This window comes from Chelonoidis abingdonii, chromosome 5, assembly GCF_003597395.2.
Source record: "Chelonoidis abingdonii isolate Lonesome George chromosome 5, CheloAbing_2.0, whole genome shotgun sequence".
NCBI lineage: Eukaryota > Metazoa > Chordata > Testudines > Testudinidae > Chelonoidis > Chelonoidis abingdonii.
Window position 1 is genome coordinate 32,061,911 of NC_133773.1, and position 21,379 is coordinate 32,083,289.

Genomic DNA, 21,379 nt, shown 5'->3' on the forward strand with positions numbered 1-21,379 from the left:
TGTTTGGAATTTCGTGTCTGCAAAAGTGCTTTGAGATACTTGAATGAGTGATCTGATACAAATAAGGAGTTGTTCACCAATCCTTTTGGCTGACCACTTTACCTATTAACATGAGTTTTACACTCCCACTCATCAGTAATATGGTAAACAAAAACTACATTTGAACTCAATATATTCCAAGCAAGTTTCTGGTATCCTGTAGTTGATTTTAAAAATGTCTTAGGCCTGGTCTACGCTAAAAAGTTAGGTCAACGCCATTACATTGCTCTTGGGTGTAAAAATCCATACCCCTGAGCAATGAAGTTAAGCTGACCCCTACCCCCAGTTAATACCACATCTTGGATCTTTGAGCTATTGTTTCAGGCTCTTTGGAAACTCGGAGACCATGCTGCATGGATTTTATACTTGGTTCATGGTTTTTAAAAGGTTATCTTTGCGAGCACAAGGACTAACAATATTTTAATGAAAATTTAGTTTCTGGAACACAACTCTGCTCTAAGGGTGGCTTCTGTGGCAAATTGTTCAGCCTCATGACACACAGGGCCTTGATTTTTACAGTTAACATCCTGGAACAAACTTTCCCTGAGTGATTTATAACAGGAGGGCAAGTTTAGTTGCCAACTATTTCTGCACCTGGAAAACCCTTTTGTTGGTGTCACATAAGACCATTTCTTTCCTATTCGATTCTAAGATGAAATATGAAGGCATCTTAGGACTGTAAATTATGGCAGTCACCTAGTGTTTCTACATCAGCAAGAAAATATTTCTGCTGGTGGTCTACCTGGGACGAAATAATGCTGGCAAATGCTAGGTGTCTAGAATTGTCACATTTTAAAAAAATGCATTCTAAGGCCCTTGCACATGTTTCTCCATAAGCATGAAAAGGGTAAATCTGTGGCTACAGTTGGAACAGCTGGAAGAAATGTAAGATTGGGTTTTAACTACATTGAAAATGCTATTGCTTCAATGCCGCTTTCTTGCAATATCCTCAGATTTGGGGTGTTATGCAAAGAATTCATTTAATTTATTGGGTGGAGGTGACAAAGGGGAAAAAAAAAATCTATATATAGAGTGGTATGGTAAAATCATCTATCTTCCAGGGGAAGAAAAAGAAGAGGAAGAGAGAGAAGCTACAGGAGTCAACCGCAGGTATGTTGAGAGTGGCTGTCTCTCTTGTTTTTGTTTTTACTTTCCACGTCACATGTGGAATCATCACACACACCCCACACCCACCCACACCACCCACCACTTACTGTTCCATTTCAGAACACTTTCACTTGTTTCTGATTCACCTTTCTTATATTTAAAATATTTTATTTTGAATGTGAGTGACTAAACATACATCAAATAAGCTTTTTCACTCCTCAGATAGAAACTGAGTGTTTTCACTTTGGATAAACTTATCCATTGCCACCTTTGTCTTGTTTTGCTTGTTATTTTCCTTATGCCTATTTCCCTATCATACTTAGACCAAAGAAAGTGTGTCAGACCTGTGATTATTTACAACTAAATAATCCTTTATCTTTGTAACCACTGTGTATTTCCATTGTGTTTTTTACATTTAGTTTTTGTACACTAACAGCTGCCTTATAGGTTGGCTCAAAGCATCAGTGAGGTCTCCTTTCTTTTCCTTGTCCTGAAAAATATATTTAAAAAACACAAAATGGCTGGTATAAGACCATAAAAAGACAAAACAAATTATATTATATTGTGGTATAAAATTATTTGGAATGTGCAAAACTCTTCAATGGAAATTTGTTAAAGAACAACAATCTTCTACAGGTACAGGCCCCAGAATGACAGCTGCCTACATCTGAAGCATGGTAAGAACATCTCTAAAGCTTTGCTGCTAAAATTCAGTTGTGAAAGACACTCTTTTAAAACTACTTAGATTTAATTCTACAATTAAATCTAAATTTAGCACAAATTATAGAAATACCATATCCCAAAAAAACCTGTTTGATTATGATGGTTTTATACCGGCTATATTAGAGATGTCCACTTCCCTGTCTTTACATTTTTCAAACAGACCATACCTCCCTGACTAGCTGCAAGTCTGCCTGTGAAGCCACAGGATGGCTTTAGTAAGCAATATAAACCCTTCCAGCCAGCACACCACACAATTCATAAAGGCAGGTTAGAACTGTGCTTGTAGCACTGCAATTAACTGTTGCTGACTCAACATGCTGTTGGCTGGGTGCACTGGTTTGCTTTTTTTTCATAGTCTTATACTTTTAATTAAAATGATTCATAAACACTAACAAAAAGCGAGGTATAAAAATAACTATTTCAGCTATAAGAATTTTTCTCCTGTGATGATTGGCTAAGTCCCTGTTTGTTTTTAAATTTCAGTGTCTACTCTTCCAGTTTAGAGATTGATTCTTCTCTCCATCTCTGGCAGGTCACTTAGTCCTGGTCTACACTACGAGTTTAGGTTAAATTTAGCAGCATTACATCGATTTAACCCTGCCCCCGTACACACGACAAAGGTGTGTGGTGGTGTTTTTTTTTTTTGTTGGTTTTTTTTTTTTTTTTTACTTAAAGGGGATCTTAAAATTGATTTCTGTACTCCTCCCCTGATGAGGGGATTAGTGCTGAAATTGACCTTGCCGGGTCGAATTTGGGGTAGTGTGGTCGCAATTTGATGCTATTGGTCTTCAGGAGCTGCATTGTGCCAAGGGAGGGTCAACTGAAGACATGGCTTACAAGGAATTAATCAACAAAGGGGGTGGATTTGCATCAAGGAGAAACCCACACAACTGTCGCACAAAATGGCCCTCTGAAGAATTGAACTCAAAACCGTGGGTTTAGCAGGCCAATACTTGAACCACTGAGCTATTCCTCCCCACCACTATTCCAGGCAGGACTGAATCTCCATTAAACTTTTCAAGGTGCCCCTGACAGACCTCACTGAAACTATTGTTGGACATTGATTTCACAGAAGGCGGGAGGGGGGAGCAAATGAATACAAACCAAATCTGGTCTCTTTCTTCTTTTGATCCACTCCATCTCTCTTATACATCTTAGGCTGGCAGCAGACGGTGCAGTACAATTGCTAGCCATCGTCTCCTGGCTACTTGCTAGAAGACAGTGCAGGATGACTGCAGGCAGGACTGAATCTCCAGGAGACGAAACTTAAAAAGAGAATGACCTAGAGTCACTCCCATTTATGCCAGGCGTCCCGACCGACCTTACCGAGGTCTGCCAGGAGCACCCATGTCTGCCCAGGCATCCCTGACTGACCTCACCAAGGTTGACTAAAAGAGCACCCAGGAGACGACGACGATGGCTACCAATCGTAATGCACCATCTGCTGCCAAGAGGCAATGAGCTGCTGCTGTGTAGCAATGCAGTGCCACGTCTGCCAGCACCCAGGAGCCGTACGATGATGGTGAGTTGAGTGGGTTCCATGCTTGCCGTGATATGGTGTCCGCATGGGTAACCCAGGGGAAAAAAAGGCAAGAAATGATTGTTTGCCATTGCTTTCACGGTGGGAGGGCCTGATGACATGTACCCAGAACCACCTGCGACAATGTTTTTGACACATCAAGCTTGGGATCTCAACCCAGAATTCCAATGGGCAGCGAAGACTGCAGAAACTGTGGGATAGCTACCACAGTGCAATGCTCCAGAAGTCGACGCTAGCCTCGGTACTGTGGATGCACTCCGCCAAGTTAATGGTCTTAAATGGGTGTACACTTAAATCGACAGTATAAAATTGATTTCTAAAAAAATCTACTTCTGTAAATTCAACCTAATTTTGTAGTGTAGACATACCCTGGTGGAGAGAGACTAAGGGTAACAAAGTCCAACCGATAAATGGAATTCAATGACCTTATGTCGGGGTTTTGGCCCCTAACCCTGAGTCCAGTGGTCCTTCCACTTTCTTGTCTAACGGCTTCCAGTAGTCTTTATATCTTGCATGATGGGGTTTCACACAACCTTCCTTGGTTTGGTGAGAGGAACCCAGATCCCCCCCAACCCTCTGGGTTCTGGTCCTGGTCCCAAGGTCTGCTCCCTCCAACTTCTTGCTGTTCCCTGGGTTCTTCCTATCTTGGTCTGTTCCTTGGCCCTCTTGCCCAACTCCTTTCTGCCTCAGGTAGTGAGCAACACTGCCCAGAGCTTTCCTCTCAGGACATCTGGTTCTTGCCCTTTTATCCACCCCTGTAGTTTCTTAGTCTCTCTCCTGACCAATTCAGACTTTTTCTCAGGAGAGAACACCAGGGCCTTCTCTCCTGGGCTTCTTTCCTCCTTTGCCCTGAAATCTTCTTTATATTAACCACAAAGCTCCTCCGCTACATAATAGCCTTAATTGAGCATGACGTGCCCTGTAGTTGCTAATAGAGCTCACCAATGCCCCTTAACCCTTTCATTGCCAGTGTGAGGTATGAACCACATTCCAGGTCCCTTCTTTCTCTATTGTTTGTTTCCATGGCTGACTTCACGCTTTGAAAGTAGCCAGTCAAACTGTTATCTACTGGATGTTCAGCTGCTTGTGCTCTACCAGAGGAATACAAGCTAAGCTACTCTAGTATTTCCCCTGTGCTATATGCCACTCAGAATAAAACTCGCTACCCTTCTGCATGTTACGCTGTCATGTTGTTCAGTCTACACTGGGTTGTGTTGAAGAGCTATTTGTTGTTTTCAATAGTGAAATCTAAGGGGTGCAATCTGGTTGAAATGAATGGGGGAGGGGAAATATACAAGTAAATATAAGGTTGGATGTTTTGCCTTTTATGCAAAATTTCAGAAAATCTGACCCAGACCCTTTTTGTAGTAAACCTGACTATTAGAGTCCGCACAGCAAATATTCTGAAGTCAGATGTGTCAAAAGTAAATGTGAATGTCTGAAGCATTAGACTCTGCACCTCCTTCCTTGCAATCGCTAAATACAAGTTTTATGGAGTACTGTGCTAAAACACACACTCTGTACCATGCATTAAAATAGGCTTATTCTTTGTTAGAAACTCATCTGCAAGCAACTCCTGTTGCTTATTCCCCTGAAATCGTCTTCTTTGAGACCTCACTACTATTTGTAGAGGTCATTTATATAGTGAAAAAGCTCATGACTGCAAGTGGAGGAATAAGAAGCGGGAACAGATTGATCCCTAAACAGCAAAAATCATCTCTACATATCCCTAATGATAAAACAGAAAAAGGAGCCTCTAGTAAATATTGACAATTGTATTGAAATTGAAAATACTTAGGAAGGGTTCCTTTTTTGCAGATTATATGCATGCAGATCATGTGGAACTAGTCTACTTTTATTATGCAGGCATACCAGGTAGGATGGTTCTTGCTATTTGCATGGAATCATTTGCCCAATAAGAGAACAGTGGTGGCCCAAGTATTAAAATAGGGAAATACAAACCATGACACTTCTCAGCATGTGAATAATATCCTACTTGGCTCAACCTTTATCTCCTTGCCAAATTTAATAAAAATGTCAAGTACATGGTTTAATTGTGGGTTTCAGAGTTATGATAAAACTGATCTTACTATCATCACAGGTTGAAATTTTTACTCTTTCTGAATTTTTGTAGGTGGGCAAATACTTAAGTGGTTAAAATCTGTTAACATGTAAGACTTATCAAACTTCAATATATTCCACTCAGTTAAAAGCTCTTGAACATCGGGAAATTTTCAGTTTTTCTTGGATTGCTTTGATTTTCAGGACAGATGCCCTGCCTCAAGTGAATTATTTGTGTTTTGGAATATTTTTATGAACTCTGTCGATAACAAAGAGCACGTTCTTACTAGCTGAAATAGAAGTGAATGAATGTGTTGCGAGTGTTTGTGTTTCCCTAACTGGCGTGGGAAGTGTTATAATACCTGTCTCTCTATCCTCATGCAGTTTGTAACATGGAATTTGAGAATGGTAGGTATCTTTTTCTCCATTGGAGCTGAGCTGTCTTGTTTGTTCTGTGCAGGTAGCTTTTTTGAATGACACTTGTTGATAAAGTGATTGTGTGTGATTATAAGGGCAGTGCAAATGTGTTCCAGTGAGATACGACTGGGCAGACTGATTCAGAAAACATAAGTCCCCCCAGACTTAAAATAATGCATGTTTACTTTGAAGGCTAGGGTAGGTATCCTTTCCCCATCCAGTCCAGGGTATATTTTTCCTACCATAGGCATCAGTTTCCTTAGTATACTACAATGTCCACAATAGGGTTGTTGCAGTCTCTACTGGCCAGACCTTTCTGAAATCAGTCTCTGGGACTTCCCTGGGGATGAGTGACCATAATGCATTTGGGAGTGCCCTTAAAATGAGATTCACTAAAGGGTCTGAGATCTGAAGATCTCAGGGAAGCAGTGCTAAATTGGCACACCACATACCATCTCTACAAATGTAGGGAGTCCAGTGAAGGTCAGAGGGCAAGTGGTTAGGGCTCTGAGGATAAACAGAAATTAGTTGGGAGGGAGCAAAGAGAGAATCCATAGGTCTAAGCAGAGGAGGTCAGCCTGAGACTTCTGTACTAAGGGGAGTATAGTTGAAAGAAGGATGAGCTGTTGGTGATTTAAAGTTAGTTTTCATTTGAAACCCTGCTTTATGCTGACCTGTCTGCTGCATGAGACTTGGAGATTGGATTCTGACTAAGCTTAATAAAGTTGGAAAATGGCATGCTGCAATACTGAGCTCAATGCTTGGCAATCCAGTGTTTGGAAACTACTCTGTGATCCTCAAATGCATATGGTGGATTTCAAAGCATTACAGAATTGTCTCCAAATGTGGTGGTGGTGGTTTTAAGCAGATATTGCTTAACATAGCATCACAAATATTGCTTTGTTGGAAAAACACTTTTTCTAGAATCAATCTGAAGGTGCCATATGACTTGACAATGGTAAAAGTGGCATTTTTGGTGGGGAAGGTGGCTTCAGATCAATGAATTGATAATGAAAAGGTCACTCTGGGCAGGGGGAGGCAGATTGTTACACTGATGTGGAAATATTTAACTTGACATATACAAGAACTGTGACTGGCATATCACTTAATCGTTTGCATCCTGCTATATGTCAAGTTCTCAGCTGGTTAAGGAGTGATAAAGTAATTAGAAATACAGCTGGGAGAATTAAATATATCCTTATTTGCAGCTTTAGCATTTAGTTCAGCAGCACTCTCAAACATGAGGAGAAATCCTGAATCATTTTTATTTACAATCAAAACATAAACGATTTTTTTTTTTTGGTGAGGCTTAAGTGGAAGACTATTTTACATTTAAATATCTGTTCCCTTACAGAAATATTGGAGCCAAATTCTTTTTAAAAAGGGATGAGATTTGGAACGGCTGGTAACTAATGAATCCAAACCAAAATTTATTTCTAAGCAGTAGTGGAAATGCGTGAGACAGTGACAAAAACAATATGAACTAGACCAAGCCCACTGCCATAAATAATATGTGGCAAAGAACTTGGTCAGATGACTACAGTTGATCAGGTAGTTTCCTGGCCGATGTGTGACATCTTATTGCTTGTCTGGTAAAGCTCTTTAAATTGCTGGTAGATAACGTAAAAAAAATAAAAGCAATCCAGTGACAGATTGGAGAGTTCAGTAAGTAGAGTGTGGAGAACATCAGAAATGTGACCCTGGATGTGTTAATGTGTCAGGAGTTGGGAGGGGGAGTAATTCAGGTTTTATTTACTTTAACGCTTATAAATTTTGTTTGTGGTGCACATAGTTATTCTAGTAAAGTGTGTTTGGATATAGGCAAGGTGGCTGGCAGTAAAAGTGTTTTTGAGGTATGAACATTGTGACCCTGAATGTTATCTGGCAGAGAAGCAAGAAAGAGTGTACCTAGTATACCTTATCAATACCCTAAGCTATAATGGTGAAAATAATTACCCCGCCAGTTTCCCTTAAAAAATAGCAATATGACTACTGCAATTAATCTGATTTCTAAGGCTTAAGTGACCAGCAAAGTGCATGGTCTCTTCTGGTGCTTTATGATATATAAAGCTTATTTGCATTTTTTAAAAATTTGTTATCATATGAGAAATTAGGTCTTGTCTACCCTGGAAGCTCTCTGATGGCTGAAGAAATAGGGTAATAATGGTTTTGAGAGAGTGAAAACTGGGCCACTGAGTAGAGGATAATTTGTCAAGCTATTTACAATGTTTTTGTTGAAACAGGTGTTAATATCAGGGAATAACATTTTGGAAATACCTGTAGGCATCTTTTGTTGAAGCTTCAAAGAATGTGTAAAAGCACATATGGACTTAACGTACACAGCAGGTCTGCCAGAAAACCAAGGGGAGATCAGATTTGATAGTGACAGTTCTAATGTGAAATATAAACAAGGAAAGTCTCCTCCCTTCAGGTGTTCACACATTATGAAGAAACAAAATAGACCAACTTTTTTTTTAATTATCCTTTTCAGGTAACATTTGGAGAATACAGTGACACCTATTGGGAGAGATGAGGGATAGAACATTCTTCTACTTACCTTTTGGCATTTGTAGTAGATTCCAGAATAAACCTGTAAAGTTTTTGTGCCATGTCTCTATCTGTTACCTAGGGCATAGTGTGTGGTTTGTTTGTTTGTTGATTTTTAAGGGACCACTGGCAGGTGAATGTAGGGTGAATATATAAATTTTCTAAACTTTTTTTTACAAATTTAAGGTCAAAGTGATTCCATGGATTTAAACTATTAAGTTGATTGGTATTTAAATCCCAACCTGCAATATTTGCAACCCACATACTCTACTACAAGAGCTAGAAAGTGAAATCAGATGAGCTATACGCAAGTGAAACTGACTTGTCCCTTTTCATGTTCCAAATTTATGAAGTCCAAATAGTAAGTAAATCAGTGTTGACTATTTAGAATCAACATTTTAAATTAATAAAACAAAACCCTGTTTCAAAGGAAACTTCTGTGAGGCAGGAGTTGTTTTACAAGATCTTGAAATCCCCTCCGTAGAAAATATTTTTTTAATACCTTTTAAGGTATTATTGGAGTGAAGGGGCAGAACGTGAAACTTGTGCTCTAATTTTAACCTTTGGGAAAGGGGAGAGGGGAAGGCTGCTGATAGTCCACCTCCAGCCCTGCTCAGAATTGCATGGTTTAGTGAATTTAGCATCAGACAGGCAACTGTAGTTCTGAGTAGAGCCTCGTGTTGAGGATGGAAATTCTGTTTCACAAACTATTTTAAGATTTAATTTCAAATCAGAATGAAACATGAAAATTTCAACATTCTCCTCTACAAAAATAAAAAGTTGTATCAAAATATTTTGTCCTAAAAATGTTCAAATCATCCTGTTTTGACATTCAGAATTTTTTTCCCTCCTGAAATGAATTTTTGGCAAAATCAAGCAAATCATGAAGCATTTCAGTTTCAATGGAACTGCATATTCCAACAGAATATGGTTCCACTGATTCTCCGACCAGCTCTAGTCCTGAGTTCTGTTTCCCCTCTACCACTGGCTGGCATTTTATAGTACTTTGCCCTTGGGAAACCCTCTAACATTATGTAGTAAGTAAAACATGAAAACAACCATCTTACACATAAGCAACCTGAGGCTCAGAGGTTTTGATTTGGCAGCATGACCTCTGCCAATTGTGAACTGAACCAGTCTCCTGAGCCTGATCTTGTACTTAAACAACTCTCTCTCTCAGTGCCCCTCGCACAAGTCTATTTAATCAATCTTTGATCCTCCCCAGTTTAAAGTCTTCAACCATAAGCAAAAATCTGAAGGTGTACAGGGTTAAGACTTCCACAGCCATACGTATGGGTAGGGCCTTACCAAAGTCACAGTCCATTTTGATCGATTTCATGGCTTTAAAATTCCTCAATTTCACATTTTCAGACGTTTATATCTGAAAGCTCACAATGTTGTAACTGTGGGAGTTCTGACCCAAAAAAGGGTTGGGGGGGGGGGTCGCAAAGCTGTTAGGGGGGAGGGGTCACAGGATTGCCACCCTCACTTCTGTGCTGCCTTAAGAGTTGAGCTCTCAAAGCTGTGAAGATTCCTGAAGCTAGGGGAGGTTTCTGGAGATGGGTCTGATCTCCCCTGTGCTGCTGCTGGGAGCACCCCAGCCGGGGGCTCCTAGCTGCTAGTCCTGGCTGGACGGGGAAGGACCGGACTTCCCCTTCCCCTGCATGGACCTGCTGACGTAGATTCATCTGTGCTATTATGTGAGTGGCTCCATTTACTTTTTCTGAGTCTGCTTCCTCAGTGTAAAAACGAGGATAATGTGCTATGCACACAATGTTTATGAAGAGCTACAGAAGTTCACTTTATGAAATCTGCTCTCATTTAGGTGGAATTAGAACTCTGGACACCCTGATTCCTAGCATTTGACTTTTGGAAAGCACAGCCTCCCTCAATATATTCAAAGGTCAGAAGGTAGAATTTTAGTGCAAAAATAGTTCCAGGTTCCATTGTGGAAAAATTTGCATTCACTTGAAAGCTGATGAAAGCTTTTTTTGTTAAAACTGTTGTGATTTTTTTTCCTTGCAAATTTATCCCTTCATGAGTTGTTAGAATTGGAGACTAATGTGTATTGCTATTTGCCTTAAGTACTCCAGCTTTAGAGCACAACAGAGAGAAGGTTTTTGTTGTTTGTAGCAGTTGGTGGTTAGGGAATGATTGAGCCTTTGGATTCCATGGTGCTGGGACAGTGAGTTCTATGCATTGCTACTTTGTATTGGAAACTTTGGACTTGAGAAAGAAGGAGTTAATGGAGCTATGTAAAAACAGATGGCTGTTAACAATTGAGAGATTTTTGCTCCAATATAAAATTATTTCTCTAACTCATTCATGAGCATAGGCTGAATTTTGAAGTTGGTTCTTCAAATCAGAGTTAAAAGTCTAACCAAAAATTGTACTTGCTATAGCTTAAATGTGATTTACGAGGGGAAAAAGTTTTTTGCCATTTTTTGCTGCTGCTTTTTTTATCTGAAGAAATTTACTTGATATTCTTGATACTTAAAAAGTAAATCAAGTTTTCCCTGTTACTGCAAGAAACTTTCTTGGAACATGACAACTGAAGGAAATCTTTGCACCTGACACTGTCAGGTACTTGAGTTAGTGTTGCGTGTTAACAAAATTTGAAACCTTGACTAAATTCCCTTCTCTCAATTGTGCAGGTTTTACTTCCTTGATACTTGTGATGTTCTATCAGACCAAATCTTTCAGCAGGAATAGTGTAGACAAAAACTGAATTTCTAATGTAAAAAATTAAAACCACCACCCCCACCCTTGAAACATTTATTCCTTCAAATGTTTTATACATCATAAAGAAGCAAAAAGAGCACAAACCCATTTTTCCTCCCTTGTAGGTCAGTTAATATACTGATCAAAGAAGCTGCTGGAGTCTTGGCTACCTGGAGGTAACCTGAAGGTTTTATTATAAACTACACAAAGTCCATTGTCTGAAATGGAAAGAACGTGTCCAGAGTTTCCAGTATAATCCCTTCAATCACTGTAACAGTGATAGTTTGAGGGTCATCTTCAGGCTCTCTAGGATGCCTTTAACAAAATCTACTGCTGGTTCTACTCGACCAGTGGGAGCCTGAGCAAAGCCAGGGCTTTAGGTAGCCACTGGCACTTTTAAGCCGTCATTAACTCCCGTTTTGGAGTAGGTTTGACTCATGTTATAGAAAACATCAGCATAACACTAGTAATCCCACTGTAATCGCCAGCAGTGGAGCTGAACTGGTGCTAGCATGGATGAAGAAACTAAGAATTTCCTGGATAGACAAGGCCTCAGTGTGACCGTGTGTGTTACTTATAAACATCTCGCTTGATATTTTTTCTATTTACTTGTGTCTTTAATATTGTGAAACAGTAGCAAGAAGTTGGGCCTTTAGCAGCAGTTCTGCAAATTCCAAAAGAAAATAACATTTTTGGATTTCTAATTAGTTTTGCTCAGGACATTTGAATGACATGTCATTCAAAACACACTAATAAAAAGCAGGTTTTGTAATTGGACCCCCCCACCCCCTTCCCTGCTTTCCACTACCCCACTGCAGAGTGTGCTGGAAAAACCAGGCAAATGCAGCCCATTTTAAAGCACACTTGTTCTCAAACAGCCTTTTCCGGAGGGTTATCCACCTCCTTTGTAAGGCTACTTACACACCCTGCTTCCAACAACTGATCCGAATTGGATGAATCTGTGTAAGCTCCAGCATGTCATCCTCTCTAAACTTTGTTAAATCGTGAAGATGAGTAACTTTATTTTGTAACATCCTGTGAGATGAGGCTGATACAGCCTCCAGGAGCTAGTGTTCATTCCATTTCATTGCAAAGAGTAGGGAGGAAAAGGGTGCAAAACTTTAGTCGCTCTTTTTTGGAAAACAAAAATCATTTTTTGTTTCACCCAACTAACTTCCAGTTGAGTCACAAGTCAGGTTGCTAGCTGCTGAAGTTCAGCTTTATCAAAATCTAAGAGCTTTTTATGTTTGATTGTATTTCCATTTAGGTTACTTAATCCAAAGACAGAGAGGGGTGTGTGTATTTTGTGCAGTCTGATGTACTGTGCAAATGGCAGGTTGTGGCTTAGGCTCAAGACTTCACATATGTAAAATGTGACTTGCAGCACTTTCTTTGAAGCCTAACCACAGCCAGGGAACTGTAATTGCAATCTTTGATTGCACCGACTTCACTTGTGGATTGGGCTTTGCTGGGGCATGCCTGGCTTGGCCAGACTTCAGCTGCAGCCCCCCAGTGAAGTCTCAGATGTGGGAAGTCTTCAGTCTCCTTAGCACATGCCTGTGGTTTCTTGAAAAGAATCCTGATTTGACCTGTTTTATATTTTTAAGGCAACACAATAGTAGTTCGGGGTTTTTTTAAAGGTACTGTTTGGCCTATCAACAGTAGAAGTTACTTTCAGTTTGTAGCCTTAAAAAAATAGGTAGCTGGGAAAAACTGTATCCTAGCCCTCATTTTCTGGATAACTACTGTGTAATTTTCTGTGGTATTACCCTGGAAACAATAACTTTAGGCCTCCTTTTTAACACTGCTTTGTACAATTGGAATCCATGTAAGCAGCCTCTTTTTACTGGTGGAAAAAGGAGTGAGGAGAGGAAGGGAGAGGTTATGAAAATGAGCCAGAAATTGCTACAGTTGTATTTTGACTCAAAGTAGTAAAGGTCCCAGTTTAAAAACTGAAGGCCAGAGCAAGGCCGTGGTCGTTATTTTAACCTTCTGACTTCAAAAACAGCTTGCTGGGAAGGGAAGGGGGAGGAGGTAGGGAATCATCTCAACAGAAGAGCATTTCATTTCCTTCACTGAAGTAGACATTGGTGGCTGCTAATGGGGAGTAGTTCTAAATCACAGCCCTTGTATCAGACTGCTGTGAACTACTGGCCTGGCGCCTCATGGCCATTCCTCAACAGGAAGCTGAATGTTTTCATGTAAGACTGAGAGGAAAACCTTCCCAGGAAGAGCAACCTGGACCAAACCTTTGAAAATCTGGGATGAAAAGGCACAAAGTAAATATAAATCTGCAGGGTGCTCTTACCAGTGTTCCTCTGCTGTTTGCTTGGCCTCTCTCATGCTTCTTGGAAAGGTAGAGGCCTTCATAACTCTTTGATCCCCGTATGATATGGAGCAATGTGCTACTTTAAAAAAATGCAGGAAACTGAAAAGGCTTTTTTTAGTTGGGGCTTGGGATGGTTTTCCAAGGAAATAGGAACTGGATTAGTCAATACAGACCATGTCCGTTGAAACAGCTGTTTCTTTGCAATGAGCATTTGACTTTGCTCTTTAAGGGCACAGCAGCTTTACTTGCTGTTTTTGTGACTACCAAGCACAGCACCAAGTGAAAATTTCCCTTATTCAGTTAAGTAGGGAGGAGGGTGAGACAGAATGGATTTTGCAGCAGGATTTGCATTTTCGTTCTGAAGCAGCCTGTTTATTCAGTGTTCGTCCTCCCTTACATTTTCTCTTCCACCAAAATAATGGTTCTTAGTGGACTCTTCTGATAATTCAACTTACTAGTTGGGATTTAGGACCTGATCCTGCACCTACTAAAGAAATGTCTTGATTTCAGCATGTGTTTGGATTTGGTCTCTAGAGAGCTTTAGCTTAGATACTTGCTCAATTAAAGTATAAGTCAACCGCTGTCTGTACAGTGCATCTTGACTATTGGTTAAACACCTTCTATAATGAGACTTCACTTTAAACTGCTGACAGGAATGTACTTTACATTTTCAAGTCTGGCACACTGGATAAATATTTGCACTGTAAAGTTAGCGGGCTTTAGTTACAGCTCTGATGACATGATAGAGCCACTCAGCAATATGATTCTCTGCTTTGACATATTATAATAAACTAACCCCGTAACCCATTTGTTTGAAAAGGGTTTATCATCTTGTGGCTTACCTGATCCAAGGTGCTATACTATCTCATTTGTTAAATCACTATCACCTTTTCTTTAGTGTTTGTCATTCTTTTTTCTCTTTTGCTCCTTCCTGCCCCCCCCCCCCCCCACACACAAAGACTGGAGAGGTGTTAACTGCTTATGCTAAACAATAGGTTCCACCTTGACTGTAGTTTCCCAGGCCCTGCAGAGCAGCTCTGTAAGCACCAAAGCTTTTTAATCTCCTCTCCATCAGAGATTGGTCAAATAAGATATTACCTCATTTATCCTGGACAGCTGAAAAAATCTTTGGATTATTTATGAAGTCTGTAGAAATCTGTCACTGAGATAATTTCCAGTAAATTTAAAAGCTCTTCTAATGAAAGAGTTTAAGTGACTGGCAGTTGTGAAGGATTACAGTTCTTGTAGATGTTGATGGCATAACAGTCACACTGAGCTCACCCTTGAAGATTGATCTTTATGCTGAAAATACCTGATTCACCATCTAGTACTGTGGCATGACTCACTAGATGAGCATTGGGAGGTGTTTTTATAATCCTGCTGTCTGGGTCAGGAGGGCATGGGTGACTGTTGAATCAATTACACAAGTCTCTATTTCAGAGGGGTAGCTGTGTTTAGTCTTTATAGGTGTCTGTATTACCTCAACCTGGCTAACAATCAGGATTGTTTATCTCTGGAGGGGACGTGAACAGTACTTAAGGTTTGCACTGTTGACCTTTTGCATGCCACAATATTAGCCATTCCTAAGATCCTTACAAACTCCATCCTCAGATATTTGAGCCCTGTGGTCTCTGCAGTCTCTGAATGACCTAGAAGCCATACCCTAGCTCAGTGTTTCCCAAACTTAGGATGCTGCTTGTGAAGGGAAAGCCTCTGGTGGGCTGGGCTGATTTGTGTACCTGCCGGGTCCACAGGTTCGGCCGCTCGTGGGTCCCACTGGCCACGGTTTGCTGCTTCAGGCCAAAGGAAGTCGCTGGAAGTAGCAGCCAGTACATCCCTTGGCCTGTGCCATTTCCAGCAGCTCCCATTGGCCTGGAGCAGCGAACTGTGGCCAGTGGGAGCTGCAATCAGCCGGACCTGTGGATAGGGCAAGTAAACAAACCGGCCTGGCCTGTTAGCGGTTTTCCCTACACAAGTGGTGTCCCAAGTTTGGAAAACACTGCCCTAGCTGGCTGATAGGACTTGTTCTCACTGTTTGACACTATGGCATAGGTTCAGAGGACCCTGCTAAGCAGCCTCCCATTTAGCCTTCCCCATAGTTGCTTAAAAAAGATCATTTGTTTCAAAGGCGGTCTACATTGGTAATTGAACGATACAACTTTTGTCCTTCGGAGATGTTAAATCCCCCTGCCTGGAAAGACAAAAGTTTTGCCGCAGCAGGTGCCAGTGTGAACAGTGCATTGTCAGCAGGCGTGCTCTCCTGCCGGCTCGTTGGGGGTTGATGCTTTTAGTCAGCAGGAGAGCCACCAAAACAGCTGCTATACTGCATGACTTTTAGCAGCACTGCTGTGGTGACACAGCCATGGCCTTAGTAGAGCAGGGTGTGAGGCACCAACCAAGCTGGAGCTCTAATTCCTACTATTGTTGTAATGAGGAGTGAGGATGTCTAATCCTCTAACAGACTTCTAGGTCAACTGTAACAAAGAATTAAAGCCCCCCTTCCCCCCCCCCGCAGGAATTATTTCTCTAAAGCTAGGTCTACACTGGAACTTTTGTCACTCGAGTGTGAAAACACCCACCGCAGCTCCCCCTGAACGACAAGTTTTGATGAAAAGCGTGGATAGCACTTTGTTGACAGGAGCCATGCTCCCATGGCCAAAGCTACCACACCTTGTTGGAGGTAGTTTTATTTTGTCATGTGACATTGCCTAACACTTTTGATTTCCACATTCTAGAGCTATGGGCACCTTAAATGTTGTTAAGGCAAAATAATCTGGTGACTGTATAAAACAAGAGCCCTGAACATTCTAACTGGCTTCCACCATGAGCCAAAGCACTGCTAGAACTCCAGTTATTCCCAAATCAGTCCCCTAACGCAGCTGGTCCATGAGATTACTGTGAGCATCATAGGCATTCCCAGAGGAAGCCTGGTTAAGGTGTATTTGTTCAGAGGGCTCCTTGGACATTGCTTAAAGCAAATTGGTTTTGGTTGACACTTTTTTCCCCTCCTTCCTCTGTAGGTGGGAAAAGAAATGCTTTCTCAACATGCAAAGCAAAGGCAGCAACGCCAGGACCCCTTCTGGAAATGGAAGCTTGTTAAAACCCCAGGTGTGTCCTTCATCTGCACAGACCACCCCCAGGGTCTTTCTAGGAGGTCGAATTCACCATGATGTCACTGCTAAAGACACTGAACCATAAAGACAATCACTGCCAAAACGCTTCACTACCACAGGACCCCCGACCCTGATTATAAAAAGGAGCAAATGAGCATTTCAGAACTCCCAGGTCAGCAGAACATCTTCACTTTGCACTCCTAAGTCTGTCTCTCCTCTATCTCCATATTGAGTCGGCAACAGGTAGGTCAGCTGTCTCTGCCTGCTTCAGCCAACCGAATAACGTAGACTAATAGCTACCCTCATATAGCACATGGAAGAATGGAATTCAGCTGGTTGAGGAAGACGCTCAAACATTTTTATTTAATGGTGCAAAAGGATCAATTGTTTTTAGCTTTAAGAAACTTGAATGCTTTTATATTTTAACTTTTAGTTTCTAACGTCATTGGTGTATATTTTACTAGTTGTGAGCTTTGAAATAAGCTTCAAGTATCTTGATTTTTTTCATCCTTTTTTTCTGCTGGAGGAGAAAAAACCTGTATGGAAAGTGTGGCTTTTTGTTAAACTATTTGTAACAAATAGTAGCCTCTCAGTCTATGTAATAAGAGTGTCCTAGAGAACTAAATATAACACCACAATCAGCTGGTCAGTAGACATGTCACTCCTGTTTCATTTACACTCTGTAAATTCAACTGCAGTGAGTTCTTCTTTCCCTTCTCCTTGTAAAAACAAAACAAAAAAAGCCCAGCACTTGAATTTACTTCACTTGTTCTGTATTTGTATCTGTTTTTGTTAGCCTGTTAGTGGGATTTTATGCCAGTTACTGAAATGAGCATCGATGTACCCATTTTTTTAACAGTAAGGCACAGCCTTTGCCAAAAATACTGTCAACTGAATTTTTTTTGTCATTCCAGGTTGAGTTAATGTGCTGAGCATTTGTTTTTTAAATAAAAGCTTTGTAATAAAACATTACTTGTCCAGTTAAGAGTAATTTAGCATGAGCTATCTAGTTTAAAAGGACTAGAATCCATAGCAGCTAGAACAATCCTAAGGATTTGATCAAGGTGAATAGGGTGGGGCTTATACTATTGCTTATTACGATATTAGGCCTTCCGCTAGGAAGCAGTTAGGGTTGCTACTACCAACATACCTGACCCAACTTCGTTGTTTGCTTTTGGGGGTTTAAGCCATTGAACAGTACTACAACTGCTGTACACTACAGACCAGCCTTCCCTTGGCTCTATTACATGCTTTTGCAGATCTTCCCTAAACACTTGCACATGATGATAGCTGTTGGGGAAGAAACAGATTCAATTACACCCCTCAACACACACACATTATTCGTGCTCTCTCCAAGGAAACCTACCACCTTCTGAAGCATGTGTGATACCAAAGAAACTATCACTTGGTACAATCACTCTCTTAATAAACCCCCAATTCTTGAGCAACCTATCTGAAGTGGGGCCTGTGACAAGCTTCTAACTCCACATTGATACTGCTCATTCCTAGAGTAGTTTGTGCAAGAATAAGCAGAGAAAACAAGATGGAATTCTGTTCCACTTTCCTTTATGCACTGAGCTATCTAATGCAGACCTGCCTTCCTGATTGCTACAAGTCCCCCCCCCTTCCCCCAAGAGCTAACTCCTCATGCTCATCTAATGCTTTGTTTTTAAGTCTCAAATCCAAGATTATCGAAAATAGGGGCCTAATATTAGGCTCCCCAATAAATCTTTTAGGCACACTTCAAAATCTCACCCTTAGGGCGAGTTTTGAAAAACTTTAGCCACCAGGGATTAGGCCCCTTCCTTCCCCATTGAATCCACAGCCAGGGGCCTAGACACCCTTTCCAACACATGAAGAGAGTTTGAATCCCTTTCTTGGGCATCTAAGAACCTAGCAAGCTGAGGGGGGTACTCCCCTTTTCACTCCTGGCTAGCTATCTTCTCCTCAGCCCTTTCTCACTAATATGGAGGTGATGGTAGATATGCCCTCCTCCCCCACAAAAAACCCACCCTGCTGATAACCAAACAGCCCTGCAGTTAAAGCGCTCACCTGGGTTCAAATCTTCACTCTACCTGATTTGGACAAGGTACTTGAACCTACCTCCAAGAAGAATCAATTATCAGGCCTCAGAACAGAAAGTAGTTGTACAAGAGATTGATGAAGTTTACAGACTAGATGATGTAGTCATGCCATAGCTGAGCAAGAGGAGGGGCTAGAGGACATGATGTTCCCTTAGTGGGAGCATTATTACCTATACCAGCCCTGCCTTCATCATGGCAGCCAAATCTCACTGGTCAGTGCACTCTAAAATCCATTTTATTTGTATGTGCAGTTGAGCAAGTTTCTGCTGTACTTGTAGATGTTTACTAAATCAATTATGCTGACTTACAGTGACAATTAAGCAGAAAAGGGGGATTTTAGTCAGTGTTAATTCACCATATACATGTGCCAGCTATTTTTGTAGACCAACCTTCACAAAAGCAGGTTTACAACCTTCCCACAGCTCAGCAGAGAGCCGCTTGCTGGCAAAAGTGGTTAATCTGCAAGCCCTTCAATGCTGGAGCTAAGGCCCCAGTGGGAGGTTAGGTTACCAGTGACAAACGTTTTGCATTCTTTTGAATGGTGTGTCTACTGTAAGGGTTTGTCCACTTATGGAAAACCACCCTAGAAGTGGTTGCTGGCAGAAATGTGGGACCAGAATAGCTCAGGCTGTTACTAAGCAGAAGAGAAACGCACCAACAAAATAGTATCAGAGAACAGAAAAGGAAAAATCCTATGGTCTGGAACAGCCAACACAAGAGTCAGGATATGTGCAGTTACTTACGGCTTGATCCACAAAGGGACTTAGGTGCCTAAATCCAACATTTAGGTACAACTGAAATCTTCAAAATCTGCTTAGCTGCCACCTAACCTTGAAGGCAATTATATGTCCTAGGCCTCAATGTTTGTGCTAGAAGGCATGCTCAGAAGTCACCCAAGGCCCAGTGGGATTCTTATACTAGGCATTCTTTTGCTTATCTAGCCTAATCCAAGGGGCATGCTCAGAGACCACGCATAACCCACCCACAAGAGAGCCAGAGGTGATCTGAGCAGGAAGACAGTATACTACGTGTATATCTGCACTAGAAAAACAAAAAGCCCGGTGCTCAGTGCACTCACCATGGGACAGCTGAGTTCAAGTAAGGCAAGCCAGGGATTTGGAAAAATGTCTTCCACATCTCACTGGACTATGACTCCCACTCTATTGCCAAATCTCTTATTTTTCTCAGGAAAGGACTGACCTGGCATAGGTGCGTAACTCCAGAAGAGGGTTCACAGCTGTGAATCCTGAGCAGAGCCAGGTGCTCCTTTCAGCCCAAAAGTTACACTCAACTATCTTTGAGAGGTGGGACCTAAATGCTCCTCTGCCTTTCTTAGGAAACACTCCACTCATTTTGCTGACTTCTGAGAATCTCTCTTAGGCCCCTAATTCTTCCCACACAAAGCATGGGGATCCTGCATGTCTGACTGGGCAGCAGGGCCCTCAGCATTGTAACACCCAAGTCCCTTTGTGGATTTAGCCCTTAGTGCCTGCTAAGCTGCTGCCCTGTACTTAAAAATCCTCTGCCCAACCTGCAGAATCCAAACCAAGGCTGAAAACCAAACCTAACACCACCACATGCAGAATACACGAGTTAATACTAGAAGTGCCAGTTCAGGTAATTAAGTTAATTATACGTCAGGACTGGAGCCCTATTTACTTATACCTATCTATCTCATAGAACTGGAAGGGACCCTGAAAGGTCATTGAGTCCGGCCCCCTGCCTTCACTAGCAGGACCAAGTACTGATTTTTGCCCCAGATCCCTCAGTAGTCCCCTCAAGGACTGAACTCACAACCCTGGGTTTAGCAGGCCAATGCTCAAACCACAGGCAGTCTTTGTCCCTTGCCCCAAAAGTGCTTGCACTATAATTTAAAACAAAATGCAAAAAGTAACAAACACTAGAAACTAACACAAAGGGTAGGAATGGGAAACCCACCCCCACATAACTATAACATAAGCACAGAACTGCTGTACACAAACACACTGGCTGGTGAATTAACATAAATAGCAGCAATCCCACTGTTCTGCACTGGTTCACCGCCAGGCCCTTATGCAGATTTCCTGACCCAGATCGCACAGTTACCTCCACGTGCACCAACAGGAATGTATGGTGTATATGCAGTCTCCTGCAGTACAGTGCAAGTATAATTCCCCAACATCTTTACAGGGATACTTTCTAACATGCTACCAGCAAATGGCTTTTTCCAGTCCTGAGAATGGCAAAAGCATATAATGTTGTTTGACAATTATGGGCTGATTTTTTTTTAGCTGAGGGTTTTAAACATTTGAAATCATCATCAGGAATACATCAAAATGAACACTTGTTTGAATAGCATTTGTCTAAATTAAACAAAAAAAAAAATCCTAGCTCCTTGATACTCCAAGTATGCAAGAGAGTAGGAAGACTGCACTTCAGATTGTAATTTCATTTTAGTTCTCCTGCAAGAACTGGAATAATTCATAAAATAAGTCATCCTTCAAAGAGCAACAGCATGAGTAGTACAGAGATTTCTAACTGCTCACCCCTTTATTTTTTAAAGGAGTGGCAGAATCCCACCATGTGAAAGCTACTACTGCTACAACACACATCCTAAAGGAGGGAACACAGGTAAAAAGGCTTTGTCTTAGACAAGTTGTTCTCACCCCTTTCCATAACAACACTCCCCAGAGTCCCCTCTCCCTAGCTGGGATCTACC

The 21,379-nt window shown here is 41.3% G+C and overlaps 1 protein-coding gene across 6 annotated transcripts in view; it reads left to right on the forward strand.

Annotated features, from left to right (window-relative positions):
- Positions 1-17,558, forward strand: part of LEF1 (lymphoid enhancer binding factor 1) — a 96,408-nt gene extending 78,850 nt beyond the window's left edge. For 2 of the 6 annotated variants that reach the window (XM_075066212.1, XM_075066213.1), the window contains 3 exons: positions 1,101-1,149; positions 5,855-5,878; positions 16,505-17,558. In XM_075066212.1, the coding sequence (XP_074922313.1) occupies positions 1,101-1,149; positions 5,855-5,878; positions 16,505-16,584 (153 nt within the window). In that variant the 3' untranslated portion in view covers positions 16,585-17,558. Of the gene's footprint in view, positions 1-1,100; positions 1,150-1,782; positions 1,824-5,854; positions 5,879-16,504 lie in introns of all 6 variants that reach the window. The other 4 variants (XM_032802255.2, XM_032802260.2, XM_032802254.2 and 1 more) reach the window with 2 other exon arrangements.
- The last annotated feature ends 3,821 nt before the right edge of the window (positions 17,559-21,379 follow it).